This window comes from Aquarana catesbeiana, linkage group LG07, assembly GCF_042186555.1.
Source record: "Aquarana catesbeiana isolate 2022-GZ linkage group LG07, ASM4218655v1, whole genome shotgun sequence".
Classification (NCBI taxonomy): Eukaryota; Metazoa; Chordata; class Amphibia; order Anura; family Ranidae; genus Aquarana; species Aquarana catesbeiana.
In genome coordinates, this window is record NC_133330.1 from 283,720,245 (window position 1) to 283,745,021 (window position 24,777).

The 24,777-nt window shown below is 41.5% G+C and overlaps 1 protein-coding gene across 4 annotated transcripts in view; it reads left to right on the forward strand.

Moving 5' to 3' along the window:
* COP1 (COP1 E3 ubiquitin ligase) overlaps window positions 1–24,777 on the forward strand; it is a 333,947-nt gene that overhangs the window by 194,359 nt on the left and 114,811 nt on the right. For all 4 annotated transcript variants that reach the window (XM_073593409.1, XM_073593408.1, XM_073593411.1 and 1 more), the window contains 2 exons: window positions 1,784–1,892; window positions 3,687–3,768. In XM_073593409.1, coding sequence (XP_073449510.1) covers window positions 1,784–1,892; window positions 3,687–3,768 — 191 coding nt within the window. The remainder of the gene's footprint in view (window positions 1–1,783; window positions 1,893–3,686; window positions 3,769–24,777) is intronic.

Consider the following 24,777-nt stretch of genomic DNA (forward strand, 5'->3'; position numbering starts at 1 on the left):
TCTCGCCTTTTTCAATCTAGACATTTTCTCTCGCCTTTTTCAATCTAGACATTTTGGACAATTTCATGCACTAAACTTTGTGGGAACAGTTTTTTAGATGGCCCCTTCCTGTTCCAACATGACTGCACACCAGTGCACAAAGAAGGGTCCATAAAGGAACTTGAGTGGCTTGCACAGAGTCCTGATCTCAACCCAATAGAACACCTTTGGGATAATTTAGAGTGGAGACTGTGAGCCAAGCCTTTTTTGTCAAATATCAGTGCCTGACCTCCCAAATGCGCTTCTCGAAGAATACTCAAACATTCCCAAATGCGCTTCTCGAAGAATACTCAAACATTCCCATAGACACACTCCTAAACCTTGTGGACAGCCTTCCCAGAAGAGTTGAAGCTGTTATAGCTGCCAAGGGTGGGCCAACTCAATATTGAACCCTACAGACTAAGACTGGGATGCCAATAAAGTTTGTGTTTGTAAAGGAAGGAGTCCCAAAACTTTTTGTAATATAGTATACACATCAGTAGGTCAACAATGAAGCCAGAATAATCATGACCTCCCTAACTGGGGATCAGCTAAGTTACGCCTGCACAACCACAAATATACAAGTATGAAAGTTTAAACTTGTCATGCCTAAAAGAATCACACATGTTCCCTAATCAGCTGATGACTGTATTGAGGTATTTGTCGACTCGTTACATCTGTTTAAATGCAAAAAATACTTGTGCTGGCTCTTATCAAGTTGCATTGTTCTGGAGGTGTTCTGAATTCATGCTCTAAGATGACAGTGCTCACTTACTGCATAGTATCTACGGAAGAGCAGTGTTGGCACCATAGGGCAGGAAGTGTGTTACAGGCAGGATCACCAGGTAAAAATAACAGAAAAACAGGAAAAAAAAAAATCTGAGAATAGAAAAAAAATTCAGCCACCATAACCAAGGGCTTGTAAGCTACATTGTATTAAATGTTTAATCATTGGTTTACATAGCGTAATTGTATGTGAATAATACATGCGATATGAGTTGGAACAGTCATTTCCAGTTATTCTTGTGCAGCTACGAAAGAAGTGTATTTTTTTTTATTTTATTAACTAGATTAATTTTATATGCATAAAATGATAACCGTTGCAAGCACCTCTTGGTGGTGTTAACTGTCAATTCAGTCAATTTAAAGTCATGTAAACACACACACAAAAAAAATCATATTTTTTTTTTTTTTTTTTTACTAACGTTAATATTCAAGCAGAACTCAAGGGGCTAATATTGGTTCAGCAAAGAAAAAAAACCTTTCCTGTTCTATATTTGGCTTCATTCAGACCTTTTTTGGCACCTCATCGTGCTATATAACCTAATTTACTTTGTGATACAAGTGTGAAGAGCCAGATTAGATGATTTTCATGCGTTTTGTGTTTTCACCTTCCAGAGCTCTGAAAAAAAGCAATATTCTCTGATAAATTAATCTGGACATAATACAAGATACTCCTGTCATTAGGGAACGAGGCCGCTTGCTTGCTTTTTAGGTTTCTATTTTTCGAGAAAGCAATTATTTTACAATAAATGGAAGCCCCTGACAGATTAAACTCTGAGATGTTTTTCCACTCTCAAGTTTAGGTGTTGTCGTCAAGTGTTTAGATGTGTCCCATGCTGAAAGGGCCCACATCGCATTAAATGTATTAGGTGTTGAGTCAACAAACTATCCCTGTAGACATTACACTGCAAAGCAGGCTGAATTTTCTGCTTCCATCACTTTACTCTCTTTTTTTGTTCACTTTTTTTTTTTTTTTTTGCAGCTGTATAAGTTGGAGCAGTTACCACAAAAACCTCTTGGCCAGCAGTGATTATGAAGGGACCGTGATTCTGTGGGATGGTTTCACAGGGCAGAGATCCAAAGTTTACCAGGTAATTCTAAACACCTTTGTTTTGAACACCAGGAGCCAGTCTTTTTTTATAGTGTGTATTTATACTGTGAGCGATAAACTGCAGGATGTCTGCAGCACTTGGCCATATGAAATGGTCATGCCACCACAATTGCGTTGCCTCTTTAAAGCTGCATCTTTTGCATACAAAATAGAAAGAAAAACCCTAGGAAGATTTTTCATTTAATGGAATATTTAGATTATCCTGTTGTACTGCTTTGTTTGCTTTGTCCGTTCGTGTAATTTTAACCATTTGCTTTTCTTTAACCCTGGGAAAACAATTACTGGTTATTCATGCTCTCCCTATCTTTAAAGGGGTTGTAAAGGTTCAGGGTTTAAAAAAAAAAGAAAAATATCATACTTGCCTCCTCTGTGCAGTTGGATTTGCACTGAGTGTCCCCAATCCTCCTCTTCTGGGGTCCCTCAGCAGCACTCCTGGCTTCTTCTCTTCTCAAATTCTCCGTTGGAGAAGCGCTCTCCTTCAGGACACCTGTGCAGGCATGCTTCTGTGTTGGATTTGATAGACAGCAGTGGGAGCCAATGGCTGCGCTGTTATCAATCTATCCAATCGGGACACTGGCCAGAGCTGGTGTGTTCGTTCCCGTCGTGGGAAACACAGGGCTCGAGTAAGTATAACCGGGGGTGGGGGAGTGCTGAGTGACAGAAGGTTTTTCACCTTATTAATTAATTTATTGAATTGATTGAAATTGATAAATGTATTGCATTAAGGTGAAAAACCTTGAGGGTTTACAACCCCTTTTAAAGTTTACAAATCACCAATAGGCATTAAAGGTGAAGTACAGCCAAGGCTCGTTTGCAGTCCATTTTGCACTTCTGTGACCCATCTTCACCTGACAGCAGGCTGAAGTCACAGAGCTGGCCCAGGCAGGGGAAAGATCACGACCATATGGTTGGGATCTACCCAGCAGCCTGGATCAGCACCCGGTTCAGCCTTTCAGCGAGCTGCTGAGAGCCTGAGCAAGAAAAAAGCAAGGGTAAGATAACTTGTTTTTGATTGTGTTATGGGATAATATATAAAGGAATGTCTGTTCTTTGTTTTTATATTGTTTATGATGAATAATGTATAACCTGAAAAACTAATAAAAAGGATATGATTAAAAAAGAAGAATGCACATGAAAACCATACAGGCAGTCCCCGAGTTACGAACACAATAAGGACTGTAGGTTTTCTCGTAAGTGGAATTTGTGTGTAAGTTGGAACACTGCATTTGTAAATGTAACTTCCGCCTGTTATGGATGTGGGATGTTCTGGGCACTTCTGGCCATGCAGTACATGTAGTACTGCAGTGTGGGATGCGTTCAGCGCTGCAGGATAGCTACTCAGAGGTATCCAGGAGCACTGTGGAGCACAAGTGGCCAGCATTGAGGCCGTTCGTAAGTAGAAGTCGTTTGGAACTCAGGGACTGCCTGTATAGTGTAATCTGTTTATTAAAATAGATATATACTGTATATATTAAAACAATAAGAACTGTTATGCTAACCTTTCCCATTTGTTTATTTTGTGTGTAAGAACATCTGTGGTGGATATGGGGGGCTTTGCTGTACACTAAATTCTGGCAACTTGCCTGTCTTGTTTATTGTTATGTAACTGGCCATCGTTAACTTTATGAGGTGGGCCTTGCTGTTTTCCAGTTTTTCTAATAGTTTTTTGTTTTAAAATGATTTGTTCCTGATAGTTTTTCTTATATTGATGTGTTTTTTAGTCGAAGATATCTTGCCTACTGTAATATTGATTCTCATTTTGTGTCACAAAAAGGAACATGAAAAAAGGTGTTGGAGTGTGGACTTTAACCTCATGGACCCCAAACTTTTGGCGTCCGGCTCAGATGATGCCAAAGGTTTGTTATAATTTCTTTCTAATGGAACTAATTAACTAATTCCAATGTAGACCAATTAATTTGTATTTCACCATATTATTTGTTTTTATTTCTGTGGATTAGAAATCTTTATGTACATAATGGAAGTACAGTGATACAAGTATGCTTTTAATGTTTTCAGGCACTTTGATAGATTAATATGTGACTGACATTTTAAGGTTAAATGCACCTCCTCTTTGCGGGTCCCCTGCCGGCGCTTCTCCCCTCCGGTGAGTGCCCCCATAGAAAGCCCCTTTCTATGTGCGCACTAATGCGGGTTCACTCCTGAGCTTTGATGTCTGCATTTATAGACACAGACAACATGGACTTGGTCCTGCCCTCCCTCGTCACTGGCTTTGATTGACAGCAGCTTGCTTCGGCTGCCTCAGCAAAGCCTGTGAGACCAGGAAGCGAGGAGTGAGAAGAGCTGCAGACATGCACAGTACTGGATTGAATGAGGACTCAGGAAAGTAAGCCGAAGTAAAAAAAATATTTAGGTTTTAAAACCACTTTAATTAAGGCTTAAAGTGGTTGTAAAGACAGAAGGTTTTTAATCTTGATGCATTCTATGCATTAAGATAAAAACCTTCAGTGTGCAGCAGCCCCCCCCAATACTTACCTGAGCCCCCCTCTCTATCCAGAGATGTCCACGAGTCCCTCGGCCGTCTGTGACTTTCCCTCTTGATTGGCTGAGACAGAGCAGCAGTGCCATTGGCTCCTGCTGCTGTCAGTAAAACTCAGCCAATCAGGAGAGAGGGGGTGGGGCCGAACCGCAGCTCTGTGTCTGAATGGATACACAGCTGTAGCTTGGCTCGGGTGCTTGCTATGGGGGGAACTCAACAGGAGGGAGGAGCCAGGAGCTCCAGCCAGGGACCTGAGAAGAGGAGGATCTGGGGTGTCCCATGCAAAACCACTGCACAGAGGAGGTAAGTACATGTTTGTTATTTTAAAAGAAAAAAAATAGGACTTTACAATCCCTTTAATTGATCTCTTCACCCCCTGCAGATTTCACTTAATTGCAGCAAAGTTTTCTACTGAAACAGTCTTTTGTGGGGGCAATTTCCATGGTCGTTAGAAGGAGTTCTTAGTCCTGTGTAAGCACCTGTCCTGTGACTTTTTAACTTGCTTAGGGTGGACTGCATGGGGGTAAACTTGTTTCTAAAACTAAATCAAATGTTTTTTGCATAATGCTTGGAGAAAAAATGCTTGCAAGGTGTGTCCTGCTGCTTATTGATTACAAAATAAAATAATGCTTTTTTGAAGCAGAATTCTTAAACTCATTAAGACAACTTTATATGAAGATCAGCCAATCCTCAATATAAACAACAATCTATAGCACAGATCAATATAATTGTCCCAAATACCTTTATTCGGTCCCATGTACTGCGGTCACGTGACATCTAGAGGTTGTTTTTTTACTGCTCTGGAGGATGGAGCAATAAGGAAAGCTCTTACAAAGCTGCCAACATCCCTATAGAAACTACCTGCAGATAACACTGCAGCAGCGTTCTCTATTCTATCAGCGTGGGGGGAACTGTCATTCAACATGCTGAAGCCACCCCTCATGCTAACGAAATAGTCATGTGAGGTGGCTTCCAGAGGGTAGAGGGGAAATTAAATGGCTTCTTCGTGGGTACTGGCAGAGCATGCATTATTACAATGGCAACGTAACAGCCAGTGGATCAACTGTGATAGCGTTGCCAGAGATAATATTGAAGCTTCATGGATATGTCCGGATCAACCAGATAATTATTAAAAAAATAATTTAATTAAAAATTACAAAATGACCCTCCTCTTCTGAGAATGATCTCCCTGCTAAACAATACACTTATCTCTGAATTTACCCCAGAGACTTAAAGGGATTGTAAACCCTCGTGTTTTTCACCTTAATGCATCCTATGCATTAAAGTGAAAAAACTTCTGTCACTCAGAAGCCCCCCTCGTTTTACTCACCTGAGTCAGTTCGTTCCCTCAGCGGAGACGCGCTCTACCTCTCTGGCCGGGGTTCTCGCCTCTTGATTGGATAGATTGCTAGCAGCATAGCCATTGGCTCACGCTGCTGTCAATCAAATCCAATGACATCGGGGGCTGTGCCGAGTCAGGCATTCTGTGTCTATGGACGCAAATGCTAGACTCGGGAGCGAGCCCACACGGTAACCCCCTGGGAGAGTGCTTCTCCTAGAGGGGTTTCCAGATGCCAGGAGGAGCCGCAAGTGCCACAAGGGACCCCAGAAGACGAGAACCAGGACCACTCTGTGCAAAACGAACTGCATAGTGGAGGTAAGTATGATATGTATGTTGTTTAAAAAAAAAAAAAAAAAGAGGGTGTAGTAACCCTTCAATTATGTGAGCATTTGAGAAAAGGATCTTTGTATACATTTGAAATGAATGGGACCAAATTTGGTAAACCACCAAATTCTGCTTTTGGGACACAGCAGCAGTTAGGTTCAACTATAAAGACCTTCTTAGATGTTATATGTGCCTGTTAGATTGGCCCGTGTCAGCACTGATGTTCACCTGACCTGTTTTCACGGATGATCAGACATGGGCACATTCCTTCATGCTTGGTGGTCCTGTCCAGTGACACACAGCCTGTGGTTACAGGTGTAAAATATCCTCAGAATACTCCTGTAGAAATCTATATCTGTGCAACCGCAAGAAGTACTTCTGGAAAGCCTGACAGAATCACTAAACAATTTACTCATGTCCTGACTGCCGAATGACAAACCGTTGCGGTAACTTGACTAACTGACATCTTATCTATATCTGAAGTTAAATCTCACATGTAACGGGTGTTAATAAAAGCATAATAAATAGCCAAATTACAGAGTACTGTATCTAAATTTAATCAAGTTTGGGCTCTATGGGTCATCCACTTCATCCCATGGGATTTCAACTGTCTCCTTCTAGAAATTTGATGTGTGCCAAGATTTATAACGGAGACCTAATAGTGGATTGCGAACCCCCTTCCCTTTTCATTATCCAGTCCTTATCACTTTCTGGCAGTCTTAAAATCTATGTTCATCCTCTTCTTTCCTTTCGGTTTATGACTTCCTCCTCTTTCCTTTCGGTTTATGACTTATTACGATTTTTCATTGTCACACTACTATTTCTGTAATGAGGAATGCATCCAATAACAGTCTGTTATTTACGAACATTCATATCATAAGGCTGACGATCCTATTATGGATTTTTTTTACTTGATCGATGTGCACTCCAATAATTGATGTAACATGTTATGGTATTCTTCTCTGGATATCTCATGAAGTGCCTGACTGTATGTTCTATTGTTGCACTTTACAGTGGGGACGGAAAGTATTCAGACCCCCTTAAATTTTTCACTCATTGTTATATTGCAACCGTTTGCTAAAATCATTTGTTCATTTTTTTTCCTCATTAATGTACACACAGCACCCCATATTGACAGAAAAACACAGAATTGTTGACATTTTTACAGATTTATTAAAAAAGAAAAACTGAAATATCACATGGTAAGTATTCAGACCCTTTGCTGTGACACTCATATTTAACTCAGGTGCTGTCCATTTCTTCTGAGCATCCTTGAGATGGTTCTCCACCTTCATTTGAGTCCAGCTGTGTTTGATTATACTGATTGGACTTGATTAGAAAAGCCACCCACCTGTCTATATAAGACCTTACAGCTCACAGTGAATGTCAGAGCAAATGAGAATCATGAGGTCAAAGTAACTGCCTGAAGAGCTCAGAGACAGAATTGTGGCAAGGCACAGATCTGGCCAAGGTTACAAAAACATTTCTGCTGCACTTAAGGTTCCTAAGAGCACAGTGGCCTCCATACTCCTTAAATGGAAGACTTTTGGGACGACCAGAACCCTTCCTAGAGCTGGCCATCCAGCATTGGGAGAAGAGCCTTGGTGAGAGAGGTAAAGAAGAACCCAAAGATCACTGTGGCTGAGCTCCAGAGATCCAGTCGGGAGATGGGAGAAAGTTGTAGAAAGTCAACCATCACTGCAGCCCTCCACCAGTCTGGGCTTTATGGCAGAGTGGCCCAATGGAAGCATCTCCTCAGTGCAAGACTCATGAAGGCCCGCATGGAGTTTGCTAAAAAAAACCTGAAGGACTCCAAGATGGTGAGAAATAAGATTCTCTGGTCTGATGAGACCAAGATAGAACTTTTTGGCTTTAATTCTAAGCGGTATGTGTGGAGAAAACCAGGCACTGCTCATCACCTGTCCAATACAGTCCCAACAGTGAAGCATGGTGGTGGCATCATCATGCTGTGGGGGTGTTTTTCAGCTGCAGGGACAGGATGACTGGTTGCAATCGAGGGAAAGATGAATGCGGCCAAGTACAGGAATATCCTGGATGAAAACCTTCTCCAGAGTGCTCAGGACCTCAGACTGGGCCAACAAGTCAATGACCCTGAGCACACAGCTAAAATAAAAACTCTGTGACTGTACTTGATTGGCCCAGCCAGAGCCCTGACTTAACCCAATTGAGCATCTCTGGAGAGACCTAAAAATGGCTGTCCACCAACGTTTACCATCCAACCTGACAGAACTGGAGAGGATCTGCTATGGGGAATGGCAGAGGATCCCCAAATCCAGGTGTGAAAAACTTGTTGCATCTTTCCCAAAAAGGTCAAAAGGGTGCTTCTACTAAATACTGAGCAAAGGGTCTGAATACTTAGAACCATGTGATATTTCAGTTTTTCTTTTTTAATAAACCTGCAAAAATGTCAACAATTCTGTGTTTTTCTGTCAATATGGGGTGCTGTGTGTACATTAATGAGGAAAAAAAATGAACTTAAATGATTTTAGCAAATGGCTGCAATATAATAAAGAGTAAATAATTGAAGGGGGTCTGAATACTTTCCGTTCCCACTGTAAATATATGAAAGATTGAACGAGAAAAAATATTTGGGTTTAATTACACGTTGGGCTTCATATAAGCCTAGCCTACTCTGGCCGCCGGAAAACGCTGCAAAATGGCGCTGCAGGCAAAATGTTCCTATCCTTAATGCAATTCTTCTGAGTTCAGGAGAGGGAGGTTGAACCTCCCCTAACTGCAGCAGCTTCTAAATGATCCTAAAAGCCTATGTGTACTTAGACACTTTTGTGGAGTTGAGTTTAGGAGATTTGGCAAAAAGTCAAAAGCTCCTAAACACGTTTCGGAGCTGTAGTGTAAATGAAGCCTAAATCTGCAGTAGGCCTGAGACTTCTAAAGCCCCATACACACTATTGGACTTTCTGCAGATATTTGTCTTCAGATTTACCAAAACCATATCATATGAGGTCAAACCTTGAGTTTCAATTTGTATGCAATCAGGCAGGCGTTCCACTATATGGTTTTGGTAAATCAGAAAACAAAAATCTGCAGAAAATCTAATACTATGTATGGGATCTAAGAGGGAAAAATAGAGGTTATTACAGGTTTCCAGAGCTAGCTAGTTTTCATGATTTGACTATTATCAAATCTGAAGCTTTAAATAATATCTATGATGTGAGGAATAGGATCATACCACATAACCATCAGGTGCCAGTTCTTTTTTATTTTTTTTTAACTGTGTGCATTTGTTTTGTAAATGAAGCAGGATCACGGACCAGTTTTTGCACTGAGTATGCACCTTCAACCTCCAGTTAATGCCTATAATGAACTTAAAGCGGGGGTCCGCCCACCGCTGCAAAAATTAAAAGCCAGCAGCTACACCTACTGCAGCTGCTAGCTTTTAATAAAAGGACACTTACCTGTCCTGGAGTCCAGCGACGTCGGCACCGCAGCTGATGTTTCCATCAGCTGTCAGGTGCTGCCGCTGCCATTGCGGGTAAGGGAATCAGACAGTGTAGCCTTAGGGCTTCACGCCGGGAACCCTACTAGGCTGTGCTCCTCTCTCCCACTGGCTCAGCGACGGGAGGAGGATGGAGCCGAGCGGTCAGCCAAACGGTGACGTCAATATGCGCGGCTGTGGCTCCCGGAAGTGGGAACAGGATACCTGTCAAAGACAGGTATCCTGTCCCCCCCCCGAAAGGTGCCAATTGTGGCACCAGAGGGGGAGATGCACTTTTGGGTGGACCTCTGCTTTAACAGAATCAGCCACTTTTCCCAGTCACTTTTCCTCTCCATCACGTGACAATGTTCAGATCTGGCAATTGGCTTCTCAGACTCAAGTACTGCATCCTGAGAGAAAGGGGAGATGATCACATGCACCCACAAATCTGGAAATACTGGATAATTTTTAGCACTCCTGTTGATAGACTGAGTGAAAGTTTAGTGCAACAAAGGTGTAAGTATCAGTGAATGGGCAGAGGGGCTGCAAATATATCATCACAAAAGCTACTGCAGCCTTCCTCCCCATATTTCTGCTTTAAAACAACTGTCCTGTATTTAAACAAAATTAAGCTGGGTGGACACAAGTTTTCAGGATCTAGTCTTTAAAGGAGTTATAAATTCTTCAGGTTTTTCACCTTAATGCATAGAAAAACCTCCTGCGCTGCAGCTGCCCCCCAGAGCCCCCTTTTTTCTTTTCTGAACCTGATCGTTCCAGCGACGGGAACGAGCACAGCAACTCCAGCCGCTGTCTCGTGTCCTCATTGGATAGATTGATAACAGCAGGAGCCATTGGCTCCTGCTGCTGTCAATCATATCCAATGATGCGGGGGACGGGGCCGAGTCCTGCTGTCTGTGTCAATGGACGCAGCAGCAGGTCTCGGGAGCGCGCCCCCATGGAAAGCGGCTCTTCGTGGGGGCACTCGAGAAGAGGAGAAGCCAGGAGCGCTGCCGGGAGACCCCAGAAAATGAGGATCGGGGCCACTCTGTGTAAAACCTTTGCACAGAGCAGGTAAGTATAACATGTTTTGCTGTGTTTTAGTTTTTTTTGGGGGGGGGGGGGTTTTAACAAACCTTGAAAATCACTTTAAAGAGGAGGTCCAGCCAAATAAAAAAAAAAAAGTCACAGTCAGAAGCTACAAATACGGATTGACTTCTGGTTACTGCCACCGCCAGAAGCTGATAAGGGAACCGGGCAGTGAAGCCTTTTTGCTTCACTCCTGATTCCCTACCACGCATGCTCGGAAAGAGGAGGGGTGCTGAACTTTCGGAAGATCCCGTCTCCTGGAGGTGGGGAAGGGGACCTGTCATATACCGTCGATCAACCCCCCCCCCCCCCCCTTCACACCCTCAGAAGGTGCCAAATGTGACACTGGAGGGGGAGAGGAAGCATATAAGCAGAAGTTCCACTTTTGGGTGCAACTCCGCTTTTATATTGTCCATTGATCTGAAAACATGGTGACCACATTGAAACTTTGAAAAAGAGCAGTTTACAAAACAATCGTTAGTGGAACTTTAGTCAGAAAATCTAAGTAGAAGTAAACCCTCCTATCATTTTCTTTGCTTCTGTGTAATCTTCAAATGCCATGGTGCTGCACATGTAACCAGTATGGCACCAGCTGTGACAGTTCGGTTGAGAGCACAAACAATGTGACAGTTACATTCCTGATACGTACTGGGAATGTACTGTAGCTGTTTTTTGAAACCGTTAAATTGATTAATTTACTTCCGCGTTAAATCCTGCTAGATGACTTAACCACTTGCCGACCCCCGCACGCCGATGCACGTCCTAAGTTTGGCGGCGGATATCATTGTTATGGCAGCAGCTAGCTGCCATAACCCTGGTATCCCCGTTTTCGTGCGGCGGTCGGCTTTCAGATAAAAGTGGCCTCTGCAGCGGATTCGCCGCGAGATCACTTTTATCGGTGGCGGAAGAGGGCCCCCCCCTCCGCCGCGATCCGGTGCCCTCCGCCGCGATCCGGAGCCGTCGGTAGCGGCTGAGGCGATCGTGTCTGTCCCCTTGTTGTGCCTGAAGACGCGTGAGGGGAAGATGGCACCTACTCGTCTCCATGACACTGCAGGGCGGAAGCGACGTCAAAACGTCACTTCCGCCCATACGTCTTAAAGGCAAATTTTTTTTCAATGTCATTTTTTTAAATGACTTTTTTTTTTTTTTTTTTATTGCATTTTAATGTAAATATGAGATCTGAGGTCTTTTTGACCCCAGATCTCATATTTAAGAGGTCCTGTCATGCTTTTTTCTATTACAAGGGATGTTTACATCCCTTGTAATAGGAATAAAAGTGACACAATTTTTTTTTTTTTTAAACAGTGTAAAAATAAATAAAATCATGTAAAATAAACAAGAAAAAAAAAAAATTTTTTAAAACCCCCTGTCACGATGAGCTCGCGCGCAGAAGCGCACGCATACGTGAGTAGCAGCCACATATGAAAACATGGTGGTCAAACCACACATGTGAGGTATCACCGCGATTGTTAGAGCAAGAACAATAATTCTAGCCCTAGACCTTCTCTGTAACGCAAAAAATGTAGAATTTTTTAAATGTCGCCTATGGAGATTTTTGAGGGTAAAAGTTTGACGCCATTCCACGAGCGGGCGCAATTTTGAAGCGTGACATGTTGGGTATAAATTTACTCGGCGTAACATTATCTTTCACAATATAATAAAAATTTGGGCTAACTTTACTGTTGTCTTATTTTTTTTATGCAAAAAAGTGAACTTTTTCCAAAAAAAAAGCGCGCTTTTAAGACCGCTGCGCAAATACGGTGTGAAAAAAGTATTGCAATGACTACCATTTTATTCTCTAGGGTGTTAGGAAAAAAAAACAATATATAATGTTTGGAGGTTCTAAGTAATTTTCTAGCAAAAAAACCTGTTTTAAACATGTAAACACCTAAATTCCAAAACGAGGCTGGTCCTTAAGTGGTTAAGGCTGGCCCCTTTTGCAGGTACAGCTATGTAAAACATTACAAAATAATAATAACCCTGCTCTGCACATGCTCAGTTGCTCTCCACTTTTAGGCACTGCCGTGTTTGTAGAGGCCGATCTGCTGACAGCCTTAAAGCGGAATTAAACCCTCCAATCCTTTACAGCCAAGAAAGCTGCTTCCTTTTGATCTGCAACTGCCATGGTGCTGCTCAAGTGATTACTTTTGACACCATTTAATGGTTTGGTTGATGACACAAGCAAATGTGACAGCAAACCTGGCATTCCAGGAATGTATCTGTCTTTTGAAACCATTAAATTGATGGGTTTAGTTTCGATTTATGATTTACTGCTCTTCTGGGGCTCTGGGCTTCAGCAAAATGGCAGCCTCCAGCAAGAAGACACAAACGATGCTGGAGGCAATTTACAACACACACTAATGTTGGTAGCATACGGTAATTATTATTGTGGGGTGCTTGTTCCTTGCTAAAGAACATTATTTGTTAAGTTGTTCTGGGTAAAGTTCTGCTTTAAGCTGAGCCTTTTATTTGAGTTTGTCTCTTACTGAAATTAGCTTGATAGAATGTATTGCAGGGTCAGTTTATTTAAAGTGGTGTTCCGGCCGAAATTATACTTTTTAAATAAAAATACCCCTATAATACACAAGCTTAATGTATTCTAGTAAAGTTAGTCTGTAAACTAAGGTCTGTTTTGTTAGTTTATAGCAGTAGTTTGTTATTTTATAAACTTACAGCAGGCCATGGCCATCTTAAGTGTGGGCATCTGAAGCCAGACTGTATTTCTTCCTGGATCTCATCCTTGCTGATCTCGCACATGCTCAGTGCAGCACAAGCAGTGTAATAGGTTTCAGGTCAGGTTTCCATAGCAATGGCAGTGTCAGAGGAAGTTGCCGCCCCTTCCCAGAAGGCATTGCAAACAGGAAATGATGCGATGGGCCGCGGCCAGGGAGGAGGAAGTGAAAAATGAATACAGCAGATATACAGTAAGTGCTGAGAAAAAAAATTTAAAAATATCCAATTCTTTTACAGTGCACAGTTGAGGAATGCTAAAGAGTTGTAAAAGTGGGTGGAACTCCACTTTAATTAGTATGTTTTTATGTCTGGTGACAGAAGGCTCAGAGTAAGCTCAGAATCGTTTTATTGACAGATGGACTTTGATCAGCCTCTTTTCTGACATTATCAGGAGCGAGGTTATCAAAAAGGCCCAAAGTAGTAAAGATATATTCCTGTGATAGATCACTAAAGCAATGTATAATTTGTCCTGGATCAAGAAATGCCAATTCATAGTGACAGGTCCTCTTACAGTAAGGTCAAAGATGTTGACAGTTCTGCAGAAGCAAAAGATGCTCGATAAGTAAAGCTAGAGCTAAAGTAGTTGACGTTTTAATATATTCAGCTTTTAGAAAATCCATATTTCAATGGATGGACCATTGTCTTTCTACACAGGTGTAATGTTATGTAAAAAAACCTTAAGTCTACAGTTAAGGATCCAGTAAGCAAATTTTGAAGTCTGTGATTTGTCGGTCTCATGCCTAGTCCAGTGTTTTGTGTAATATAATATATATGTAATGGTTAGAAGCAGATAAAGTTGTAAGCTCTGCCGGAGATTTTTTTTCTCCTGGTCTTTTTTTCCCCCTCACTCTTTACCTGTCCTAAAAAGCTGTTTCTTTTAATTGCATCTGTCAAAGCTTTCATGGAACAAAATGCCTTTGTCTGCAGGTTTAAATAATGCTCTGTTTACTGAGCTGGTGACTTTTGACCCGCTCTGACTAGTGGACTTCATTTTAGCCCAGGGTTTTATTTGCATGTGGAGTGAAAAGTCATTACTGCCAGTAGTGCATATTACAGCTGTTACGTTTCTACTTGAGAGGCATCTCTCCTGCTAGCATCTGCCATCCCAGCCTTGTCTGGCTAATCTGTTTTGATTGGTGAGACACAACTGTATTGGTCGCAATTACATCTCCATGGCAGCCTTTCCTCTTAGATCAACATCAGCGCTTTCTGCCCGACAGGACTGTTCTGTTGGTCTGGTTGACATGTTTTACAAAGTCTTTTGGAAAGCTGAGCAAGTGCCTTAAATATGACAAAAGGCCACAGCCAGGTTAACTAATCAAGTGTTTTAGTTTAAGCAATCTGAAAGGTCCTGTGCCATCCAGCTATTTTGATTGATCATATCCTGAAAGTCCCAGCCTGCTCTAGCTTTCTGGTATTGCCTGCCTGCCTGTCCCTGTTTATCTTAAAGAGAAGCTAAACTCTGGTTTTTTTTTTTTTTTTATTTTAATGATTCAAGTATGTATTAACTCAAAAAGTACCTTCTATTGTTCTTGGCCTTACCAAAAAACCAAAAATCCAAATTCCTTTTTTTTTTTTTTTTTGGTGATCCAGCAGCGGTTGTCAGTGCATACATGCCACAGTCACCTTGCTTCACGGCCATTCCAGGGATTAAGCCGGCTGCCATGTTTGGTGGGCACTACCTTCCGTCAAACATAACACATTCAAGGTAGTGAGGCATTTAGAGGGTTAAAACAGATGGTGAGTAAGCAACACATTGCCTCCTTACTGCCTGTCAAAAGTCCTCTGAAAAGCTATCTGTGCATGGCTTTTTAGAGGAGCAGCAGTCTTATCCTGTGTGTAAATGAGGCCCCCAAAAAAAACCTTTTTTTTGTTAGGGATTTCAGGCCAGTAAAGCAGTATTTTTAACCCCAAGCCATAAATGTAATCTATTGCAGCTTACCGATCATAGGATTTGTTGGCTGCATTGGTTTTCCTTTCTTATGGCCCTTTTACACAGGCTGTCCGATCGGGTCCACCTGTCAGGTTTTTCAGGCGGACCTGATCGAACCCTCCCGTTACTTCTTTGGAGCGGCGGATGTCAGCGGACACCCACCGCCATCCGATCCTGTCCGCCAACAACAGATGGACGGTGGTCCGTCCATCAGGTTGGGAGGAAACAGGTGGTCTGTTTCTATCTAATTTTCCGATAGAGGAGAGCTGGACTGGGACTGTGTCTGCACAGCAGAGTGGGCACAGACCTGTCATCCGCCAGTTTAGCGGGGATCAGCGAAGCCATCCCCCCCGCTGAGCAAGTGGATTTCGTAAGCAGAGATGCCCATGTGAAAGGGGCCTAAGGCTACCCCCCTGTGTTTTCACCTGGTGATCACACCACTTGTATTATAGTGCCTCCACTCTGGACAAAGGTGCACAGGGGCACCTTTGGACAGCAGTCTGAGGGAAGGGGAGTTATAGATATACTAGCAGATTTAGATACACTAACAAATTGAAGCCAAACTCCAGCTAAATATTTATAAGTAGTAACAGCAGTCTTATCCTAAAAGGAAAAAAAAAAAAGTTTTACATGAATAAATAAAAGCTGATCATTGTAATCATCTCTCCCAGTGGTAAATGGTTTGTCTCCTCTCCTGTTAGGGCAATTTCACACTGGGGGGGTAGGGGGTCATCGGCGTTAAAGCGCCGCTATATTTAACAGCGCTTTTCGGCCGCTAGCGGGGTGCTTTTAACCCCCGCTAGTGGCAAAAAAAGGGTTCAAATCGCCGCTGCCCATTGATTTCAATGGGCAGGGGCACTTTAGGAGTGGTGTATACACCGCTCCTAAAGCGCTGCAAAGATGCTTGCAGGACTTTTTTTTTTTTTAACATCCAGCAAGCGCACCACTCCTGTGTGAAAGCCCTCGGGTTTTCACACTGGAGAGGCGCTTTGCAGGCGCTATTTTTAGCGCTATAGTGCCTGTAAAGCGCTTCAGTGTGAAAGTGGTCTTACTGTTGCATTCTGCTGGAGAGCTTATTCTTAAAAAAAAAAAAAAAAAACGGGCTTAATATTGTCCAGATCACCAGATGCTTAAAAAAAAAAATGCAGCCACCACATATAAGAATTGGTAAGCTGCAATATAATGTTTTCTGTTGGGTTTAATACTGCTTTAAAGGGTAAGTTCACCTTTTTTTTCTGCTATAGCTGCCTCATGGCTCTGGGGCTTAGAAATCCCTAGAGGTTAATCTCTTAAAAACATACCCCGTCAGGGTGTTCATTCAGGAGCTTTCTAATTGGTGGGCACTGTCACATGGGTAGCGCCAACCAATCAGAACCCGCGCAGCCCATCATCTCAGCGGGGAAGACGAGTGAATGGCGAGGAGATTTCTAAGCCGTGAGGCGGCGCCTCAGATAGTGGTGCTGCAGGTCAGCGGAAGTGGGGGGGGGGGGGGGGGGGGGATCCTGTGTAAGTTCACCTTACAGATTTTTCTGTAAAGGTGAATTTACACTATAATTAGTGGAATTGTATAGATTTTTTTTTGGAAAGTAAGGATATCGTTTAGTGTCACCTTAAAGTAGACATAAATTCAGTCGCTAAAATCTTGTATAAGCTTTAACACATTACAATTTCAAAAGCTTTCAGCTGTCATTGGAATGCATTTAAACAGGAAGGTGTTGTAAAAAGGCTGCAGGAGATCAACAGCACTGAAAGCGACAAAGGAAAACGACAAATTATTTTTTTAAAAGAAAAATGGTAAATGTAATGTAAATGACACACAGTTCTTTAGAAAAATAAATGACTTTCAGCAAGGCTTCTTTCACATTTGTGGTCACTACCCTCTGAAAAGTTGTCCATGGTGGCAGAAAGACACTTGGCTTCCTCTTTTATATTTCTTTTTGCTGAATGGCAATTTTGCATTGCGGGTACTCGCCGCTTTCCCTCCTTCCCATATCTGATTATAGCTTTCAGTACAATGCTCATACAGTATTGATGCATCACTGGAAATGCTTCTATTAACACCACTGTGATCATACTTAAAGTATAACTAAAAGCAAACTTTTTTTTTGTGTGTTTTGGATAGAGTGAAGAGGGATTAGAACCCCTGTCAGATTTTTATTGCGTTCTGCGTCCTAATTAAGGAGATTCTTCCTACTTATTTTCCTGTTTACTGTTATCGAAAATGAAGTAAATCCCAAATTTTGGGTTGTCCCCTGAAAAGTAATAGAGGGGAAATCTTCCAATGGGGACACTAGTTCTGGTGACCTGGGGCCCCCCCCCCAAGAGGTTCTTTTAATTTTGTAGGAGTTTCCTATTACTTCCTGTTTGGCTGTGGGACAGGAAGTGAAGGTAAGTAATTCTCTGCAATGGGACAAAGATAGCAGAAAAAAAACCTTACAGGGGTTATAACCCTTTTATCCAAAGAAAAAAAAGCTTTGCCTAAAGTTTTACTTTAATATTATAATTGCTGTGGAATAAGAGCATCCTCACTTTGGCTCTAAAGTGTACGTCGGTGCAAAAAAAAAAACACATTAGCTGGGAGGGCTAAATACTCTCCTTGGGGTATCCGAAAGTGAGCACCGGACAGCTGTACATGCCTGGTATCGGCAGGTTTGTTTTGCCCTTAGTGAACAGATAGAGCAAAACATTTTTAATTCTCGATAGAACTGACCAAAAGGAAACTAATAAGAATATTTTATAGTTGGGTTTACCATTTTTATCTGGTCATGGCTTCTTGTGTACCCGTTGTGAAAATAAATATACTTACCGGTATTTTTCGCTCCATAAGACACACCTGACCATAAGACACACCTAGGTTTTAGAGAAGGAAAACGAGAGAAAAACATTCCGAACCAAATGGTGTACTAAAATATTTACCAGTGCCCATGACCTGCAGCCTGACCAGTGCCCATGACCTGCAGCCTGACCAGTGCCCATGACCTGCAGCCTGACCAGTGCCCATGACCTGCAGCCTGACCAGTGCCCATGACCTGCAGCCTGACCAGTGCCCATGACCTGCAGCCTGACCAGTGCCTGGTGAGGACGTCATCACATCCGCCTGTCACTCAGATAGCCACTTACCGACTGACCGGCCACTGTATATATACGTCATTACTTTGAAGATGGATATCTCGGTAACGGCAGCAGCTCCTGCCACAACCGAGGTATCCATCTTTAGGGCCGGCGGTTCTGTACACGATAATGGTGGTCTCTGCGTCGGTAGCGGCGGAGGTGATCGGGTCCTGTCACTTCCTCAGTATGGAGACGAGTGAGGCTAAGATGGCCCCCACCCGTCTCCATACTATAGGACGGCTGAAGCGACGTCATTACGTCAGCTCCGCCCACTTGTCTTAAAGGCACAAATTTTTTGTGTCATTTTTTTTAAACTACTTTTTTTTTTTTTTTGCATTAAAGTCTAAATATGAGATCTGAGGACTTTTTGACCCCAGATCTCATATTTAAGAGGACCTGTCATGCTTTTTTCTATTACAAGAGATGTTTACATTCCTTGTAATAGGAATAAAAGTGATCCAATTTTTTTTTTTTTTAAAACAGTGAAAAAATAAATAAAATAAAGTAAAATAAATAAGAAAAAAAAAATGTTTTTTAAAGCGCCCTTTAAAGAAGCGAACGCATACGTGAGTAGCGCCCGCATATGAAAACGGTCAAACCACACATGTGAGGTATTGCCGCGACCGGTAGAGCGAGAGCAATAATTCCAGCCCTAGACCTTCTCTGTAACGCAAAACATGCAACCTGTAGAATTTTTTAAACGTCGCCTATGGAGATTTTTAAGGGTAAAAGTTTGACGCCATTCCACGAGCGGCGCAATTTTGAAGCGTGACATGTTGGGTATCAATTTACTTGGCGTAAGAATGTATTTCACAATATAAAAAAAAATTGGGCTAACTTTACTGCTGTCTTATTTTTTTATTCAAAAAAGTGATTTTTTTTTCCCAAAAAAAGTGCGCTTATAAGAGCGCTGCGCAAATACGGTGCAAAAAAAAGTATTGCAATGACCGCCATTTTATTCTCTAGGGTGTTAGAAAAAAATACAATATATAATGTTTGGGGGTTCTAAGTAATTATCTAGCAAAAAAAACTGTTTTAAACATGTAAACACCTAAAATCCAAAATGAGGCTGGTCTTTTAGGGCCCTTTCACACTGGGGCGGTTTGCAGGCGCTATTGTGCTAATAATAGCGCCTGCAAACCGAACCAAAACAGCCGCTGCTTTAATTCCAGTGTGAAAGCTCCGAGGGCTTTCACACTGGAGTGATGCGCTGGCAGGACGGTGAAAAAAGTCCTGCCAGCAGCATCTTCGGAGAGGTGAAGGAGCGGAGTGTATACCGCTCCTTTACCGCTCCTGCCCATTGAAATCAATGGGACAGCGCGGCTATACCGCCAGCAAAGCGCCTCTGCAGAGGCGCTTTACGGTGGTTTTAACCCTTTCTCGGCCGCTAGCAGGGGGGTAAAACCGCCCCGCTAGCGGCCGCATACCGACAGTAAAGCGCCGCTAACAATAGCGGCGCTTTACCGCTGACAACGCCCCCACCCCAGTGTGAAAGGGCTCTAAGTGGTTAGAAGACAGAGCAGCCCGAGCGGCCATACTCCATTCGGCTGCTGGGGCTGGCTCTGTCTTCTGTCTATGACAGGCTCAGCCAGAAGGCCACCCGGTATTGTGACATGGCGAGGGGGGGAGGGGAGGCCTGGTCAGTATTCGCTCCCATAAGACTCGCAGACATTTCCCCCCATTTTTTGGGGGGAAAAAAGTGCGTCTTATGGAGCGAAAAATATGGTAATTTTTATTTGATATATATGCAGTAGTGGGTTATTTATATTAGTAAGATGGGATTCTCTAAAAATTCTTGTGTACTCCTATAACCCTATTTTTAATTCTGTGTTTTCATTTACAAAACATTCAACATTCTTTGAGAAGAACTGCAGCCATGACCGTTACAAAAAAAAAAAAAAAAAAAGGACAAGGATGTTGTCTAAACTGTCAAATACCCCAAGGGGCTTCAAGTCCATTAGTCATCCACAAAATTCTAGGCTCTATTTTGAAATGACACTATAAAACATTAAGCACATAATGACTTATTCATAGCATTTAATCAGCAGAAGCTATAAAATTGCAATAAAAAATTTTACACTACTTGTAATAAACGTGATTCCAGAATTGCATTGTGTGTTGAAAGAATCTCACCGAAACCTGAACAAGTTTATAAAAGTTTTCGCTCTTCTAGACAATGACTGCTGACTGAATAAATTCTGAAACCCCTCTTTACACCAGTGTCAGCTTATATTACTGAGGGTCGCTGAAATCTCGCTGATGCCCAGCGCATAATGCCAATGCACAGTTGTGCTTGGTGTTGACGGTCAGCAATGTGGGCATGCAGGGCTTTAGCTACAGTGCCCAAGAGTAGTCTTTATGGAGGGTGCAGAGCAACAGATGCTCACCTTCTTCTTCTTGTACTTGACGATATAGCAATATCTTGTAAACCAGCACATTTTTACAATGGCCAGTCACAGGTGCACCATCTCCACCATAACTCCAAAGCACACAAGTTCAGCTCCTCCAAGGGACACGTGTTCAGGTTCTTAAAGGAGAAGTTCACATTTTAGAAAAAAATAATAAATGCACTTTTTTTTTTGCAGGTAAAAAAAAATGTGCATTTATTTTTCTTTATTTGAAACCTGTAAAGCTTTGCACCAGCAATCAGCAGATCGCTGGTGCCATGCAGGTCTCCTGCAGATCTGTCAGTGTATCTGTGTGCCTGTACATCCCATACAGGCAAGCAGATCCAATCTAACAGTAAAAATCAATAAGCTACCACGGCGCTCCACAGCACCATGGTAGTTCATTGAGACAACAGCAAAGGATGTTGGGCTTGTAGTTCATTCACACACAGAGCTGTGTGAATGAATGAATGACATAGCTGTGTGGGCGAAGCCCTGCACGGCCACGCTGATTTCAAAAAGTGACCGCTAGTACAGGGAACTCCTCTGGGCAGCGGCTGCAGCACTGGGAACATGTTACATGTTCCAACCTAAAAACAGGTGGAACATGTAACATGTTCCCAAAGGTGAGCTTATACTTTAAAGCTGATTTCCTGCTTTACTATCACTTTATCCACCTCAATACCAGACCCTTTCACCTCCTTCCTCCTCAGGCCAATTTTCAGCTTCCAGCACTGTCACACTTTGACTATTGTGTGGTCATGCAACACTGTATCCATATGAAAGTTTTATAATGTTCTTCAAACAAATAGAGATTTCTTTTGGTGGTATTTAATCACCACTGTTATTTTATTTTTTTGCAAGATAAATTAAACAAAAAAACAGAAAATTTTGTTAAAAAAATAGAAAAAAGTTTTTTTTTTTTTTGTTTCTGTTAGGAACAGTACAAATATCCCCCAAATTACCCCTTTTTGAAAACTAGACCATCCAATGTTATTTAGTAAGAGGCATGGCCAGTTTTTTTAAGTTGTAATTTTTTTGTCACAATTTTTTGGAAAATTGAAAATATAAAGTTTCTGTCGCAATTTTTTGCATACGGTCACCAGTGCAGTATAGCGTCCTCGTAGGAATGGTTTGGTGGTGATCAGGGACACTGACAGGTGAGAGTATGTAAAAATAAATCATATATATATATATATATATATATATATATATATATATATATATATATATATATATGTAATTTTTTGTCAGGTCACCTGCGACCAGGTGACAGATACACTCCGTAGGAGTCAGGAGTGCACCGCTAAGGTAGTGGACCCTAAGACTGACTGCTGCGGATTAAACCCTGGGAGGTTCAGGAAGTAGGTCTACTAGATCACTAACACAGATCCCAGTGGGAGCTAGAGCATAGATTCCCTAGGGCACGGAGTCTAAGAGCCAGCAGGTGTTCACCAGAGCCTCTAGTGGTGGTCTAGCGCTAGACATGTTTAGGTATGTTAATGCATTGCATTCTAATATCCAGAGTAAATTAATATTCTTGACAATATAATGCATTAACATGCAAACATGCATACGTGTGTGTGCAATATGCGGCTTTTACCATGTTTTTTAAGCAGCTTTTCCCCTGTCAAGAAAAAAATGCGGTAAGAGGAGCTAAGTAAACACTCAGTGCGCCTAAGGCCTTATTTTCTCTATTTGAACTAGTGACTATTGTTACCCAAAAAGTGATGGGAGATCCAAAATTTTATAGTTATCACCAGAACAAGAGGACACCGGTTCCTGTTACAGCTGTCTAATGATTATTCTCCACACTTTGGAAAGTTTTCCTTTCACTTCCTGTAGCATCTACAAGACAGGAAGTAAAGGGATGTCTCCCCAACCAGAAAAGACAGTAAAAAATGTAACCCTGCCCTATTCAAAAAACAACAAAAAAAAGATTTTTGGTACCCAATACAACTTAGTGTATACACGAGAAAAAAAAAAAAACAGGGTCTTTTACGGCCATATTAAACACATAATTGTATAGAACAATCAAATATAAAAGAATGATACAAGCTTTATTTGAACAACAGTAAAATGCTATTGCATTCATAAAAACAGAAAGCTGCTGCAAACATGATTTCACACCAAAATTACATCAGTAGGTGCTGAGATGGTATTCCGTAATGCCTGTTGATGACACAATAGTCTCTTGGACCAATCAAACAGGAATCACCCAACGCGTTTCAGAAGTTAATTTCTTTCTTCAAAGGTGTAACATATGCAGAAAGAACATCACTAGTGTGGTGGAGCACCAATCACTAAAACACAGCCCTCAAGACATTAAAAAAACAAAGTTTGAACGTCCACAATGTCACAAGGAGGTCATAGCCAACACTCACATAAAGGGCTGCCCAAATTGATCCTCACTGTGGATCCCAAATCATCCAACTCGGTGGGGGCAAAAGAATGCAACCAGACGAGATGGTAAAAAATTAACTAAATAAATGTAACCCTTCCCTACTCTAAAAAAAAAAAAAAAAATATTTTGATACCCATTATAATTTACAATATAATAAATATGGTAGTTAATGACCATAGCAAAAAATGTTTAGTCTGGGGTCCTAGGGTTTAGTGTGCTATATGTTGTGGATGATCAATGTATGTGAGCATCAAAGACTGAACGCTTCTAGCAATGTAGAAAATGAAGCCACACTTTGTAGATGTCAAATGAATAAGACCAGTTGGGGTGAAATCCGTCAAAGGTGCATGGCTTAGGGTGCCAACTGTGTTGGAAGCCCATTACATTGAATTAATCATATGGTGTGACATCTACAGAGTACAGCTTAATTTTCTACATTGTTATCAGGCTAAGTGGAACAAGCTCTTAGGGACCAGCACCTGGTGTAGTGAAGGACCTGAGGATTGTGCAGCAGTGTTAATTTTGTCGACTAAAACATTTTAGTTGACTAAATGAATGCTATTTGTCGACTAAAACGAAAACAGTTGAGATGACTAAAATATGACTAAAACTAAAATGCCATTTTAGTCAAAAGACTAAGACTAAAACTAAATTGAAATATGGCTTCAAAATTAACACTGGTCTGTAGTGCATGTTCATACCTCAATAACATAAATAATAACATATTAGATTTTTCACTCCAGCATTATATAATGAGTTTGGAAATTGTAGAGAAATGTTAACTAATGCATTACAATTTAATTACACTCATTAGATTTTAGATGACTAAAATGAGTTTGTCGACTAAAATGTGCTGGAGATTTAGTCGACTAAATACGAAAAAAATACTAAAAACTAAAATAGGACTAAAACTAAAATGCCATTTTAGTCCTAAGACTAAAACTAAATCGAAATTTGCTGCCAAAAATTAACACTGTTGTGCAGAGAGCTTGGAGCTGTGCAGTTTGTTTGTTTTGAACTTTCACACTAAGCTCCGCTAGTTTCAAACACTTTTCATACATGCACCCTTTACCCTTCCACCTCTCCATTTGTGTAGAGACATAGTTGGAAGTGATGTGAATAACGCCTTTAAAATCGGGCCTATTAACTATTTATTATTATTTGGCCTTGTATCGTCTCTGCATTCTACATATATAACAGTCCTGGTATAATAACAACACGCCAACTATGATGGCAACACACACACTGAGAATAGTGTGACAGAGATTAATTGACGCTGCATTGCAGATATAAGAATGTCGTTCTTGAGTTTAAACAGTGTGTTACCGTTATCTTTGTGAGATAAGCCATGACATCTAGTTGGGAGAGGCAAATTAATGCCACATAGTGAATCACATTTACAATCTGCAATGAAACGGGATGCCCGGCTATTCAGGCTAATTTAGGTTTTGGAAAGCTTGGAAGAGATCCTGTTGAAAATAATTTTCTGATTAATTGTCAGTGTCTCACTTTAGGTCTCTGATCCAAAGGGTAAATGCATGAATATTAGAGAAACCCAATATTTTTTCTCTAATCCATAGAAATAATGAAA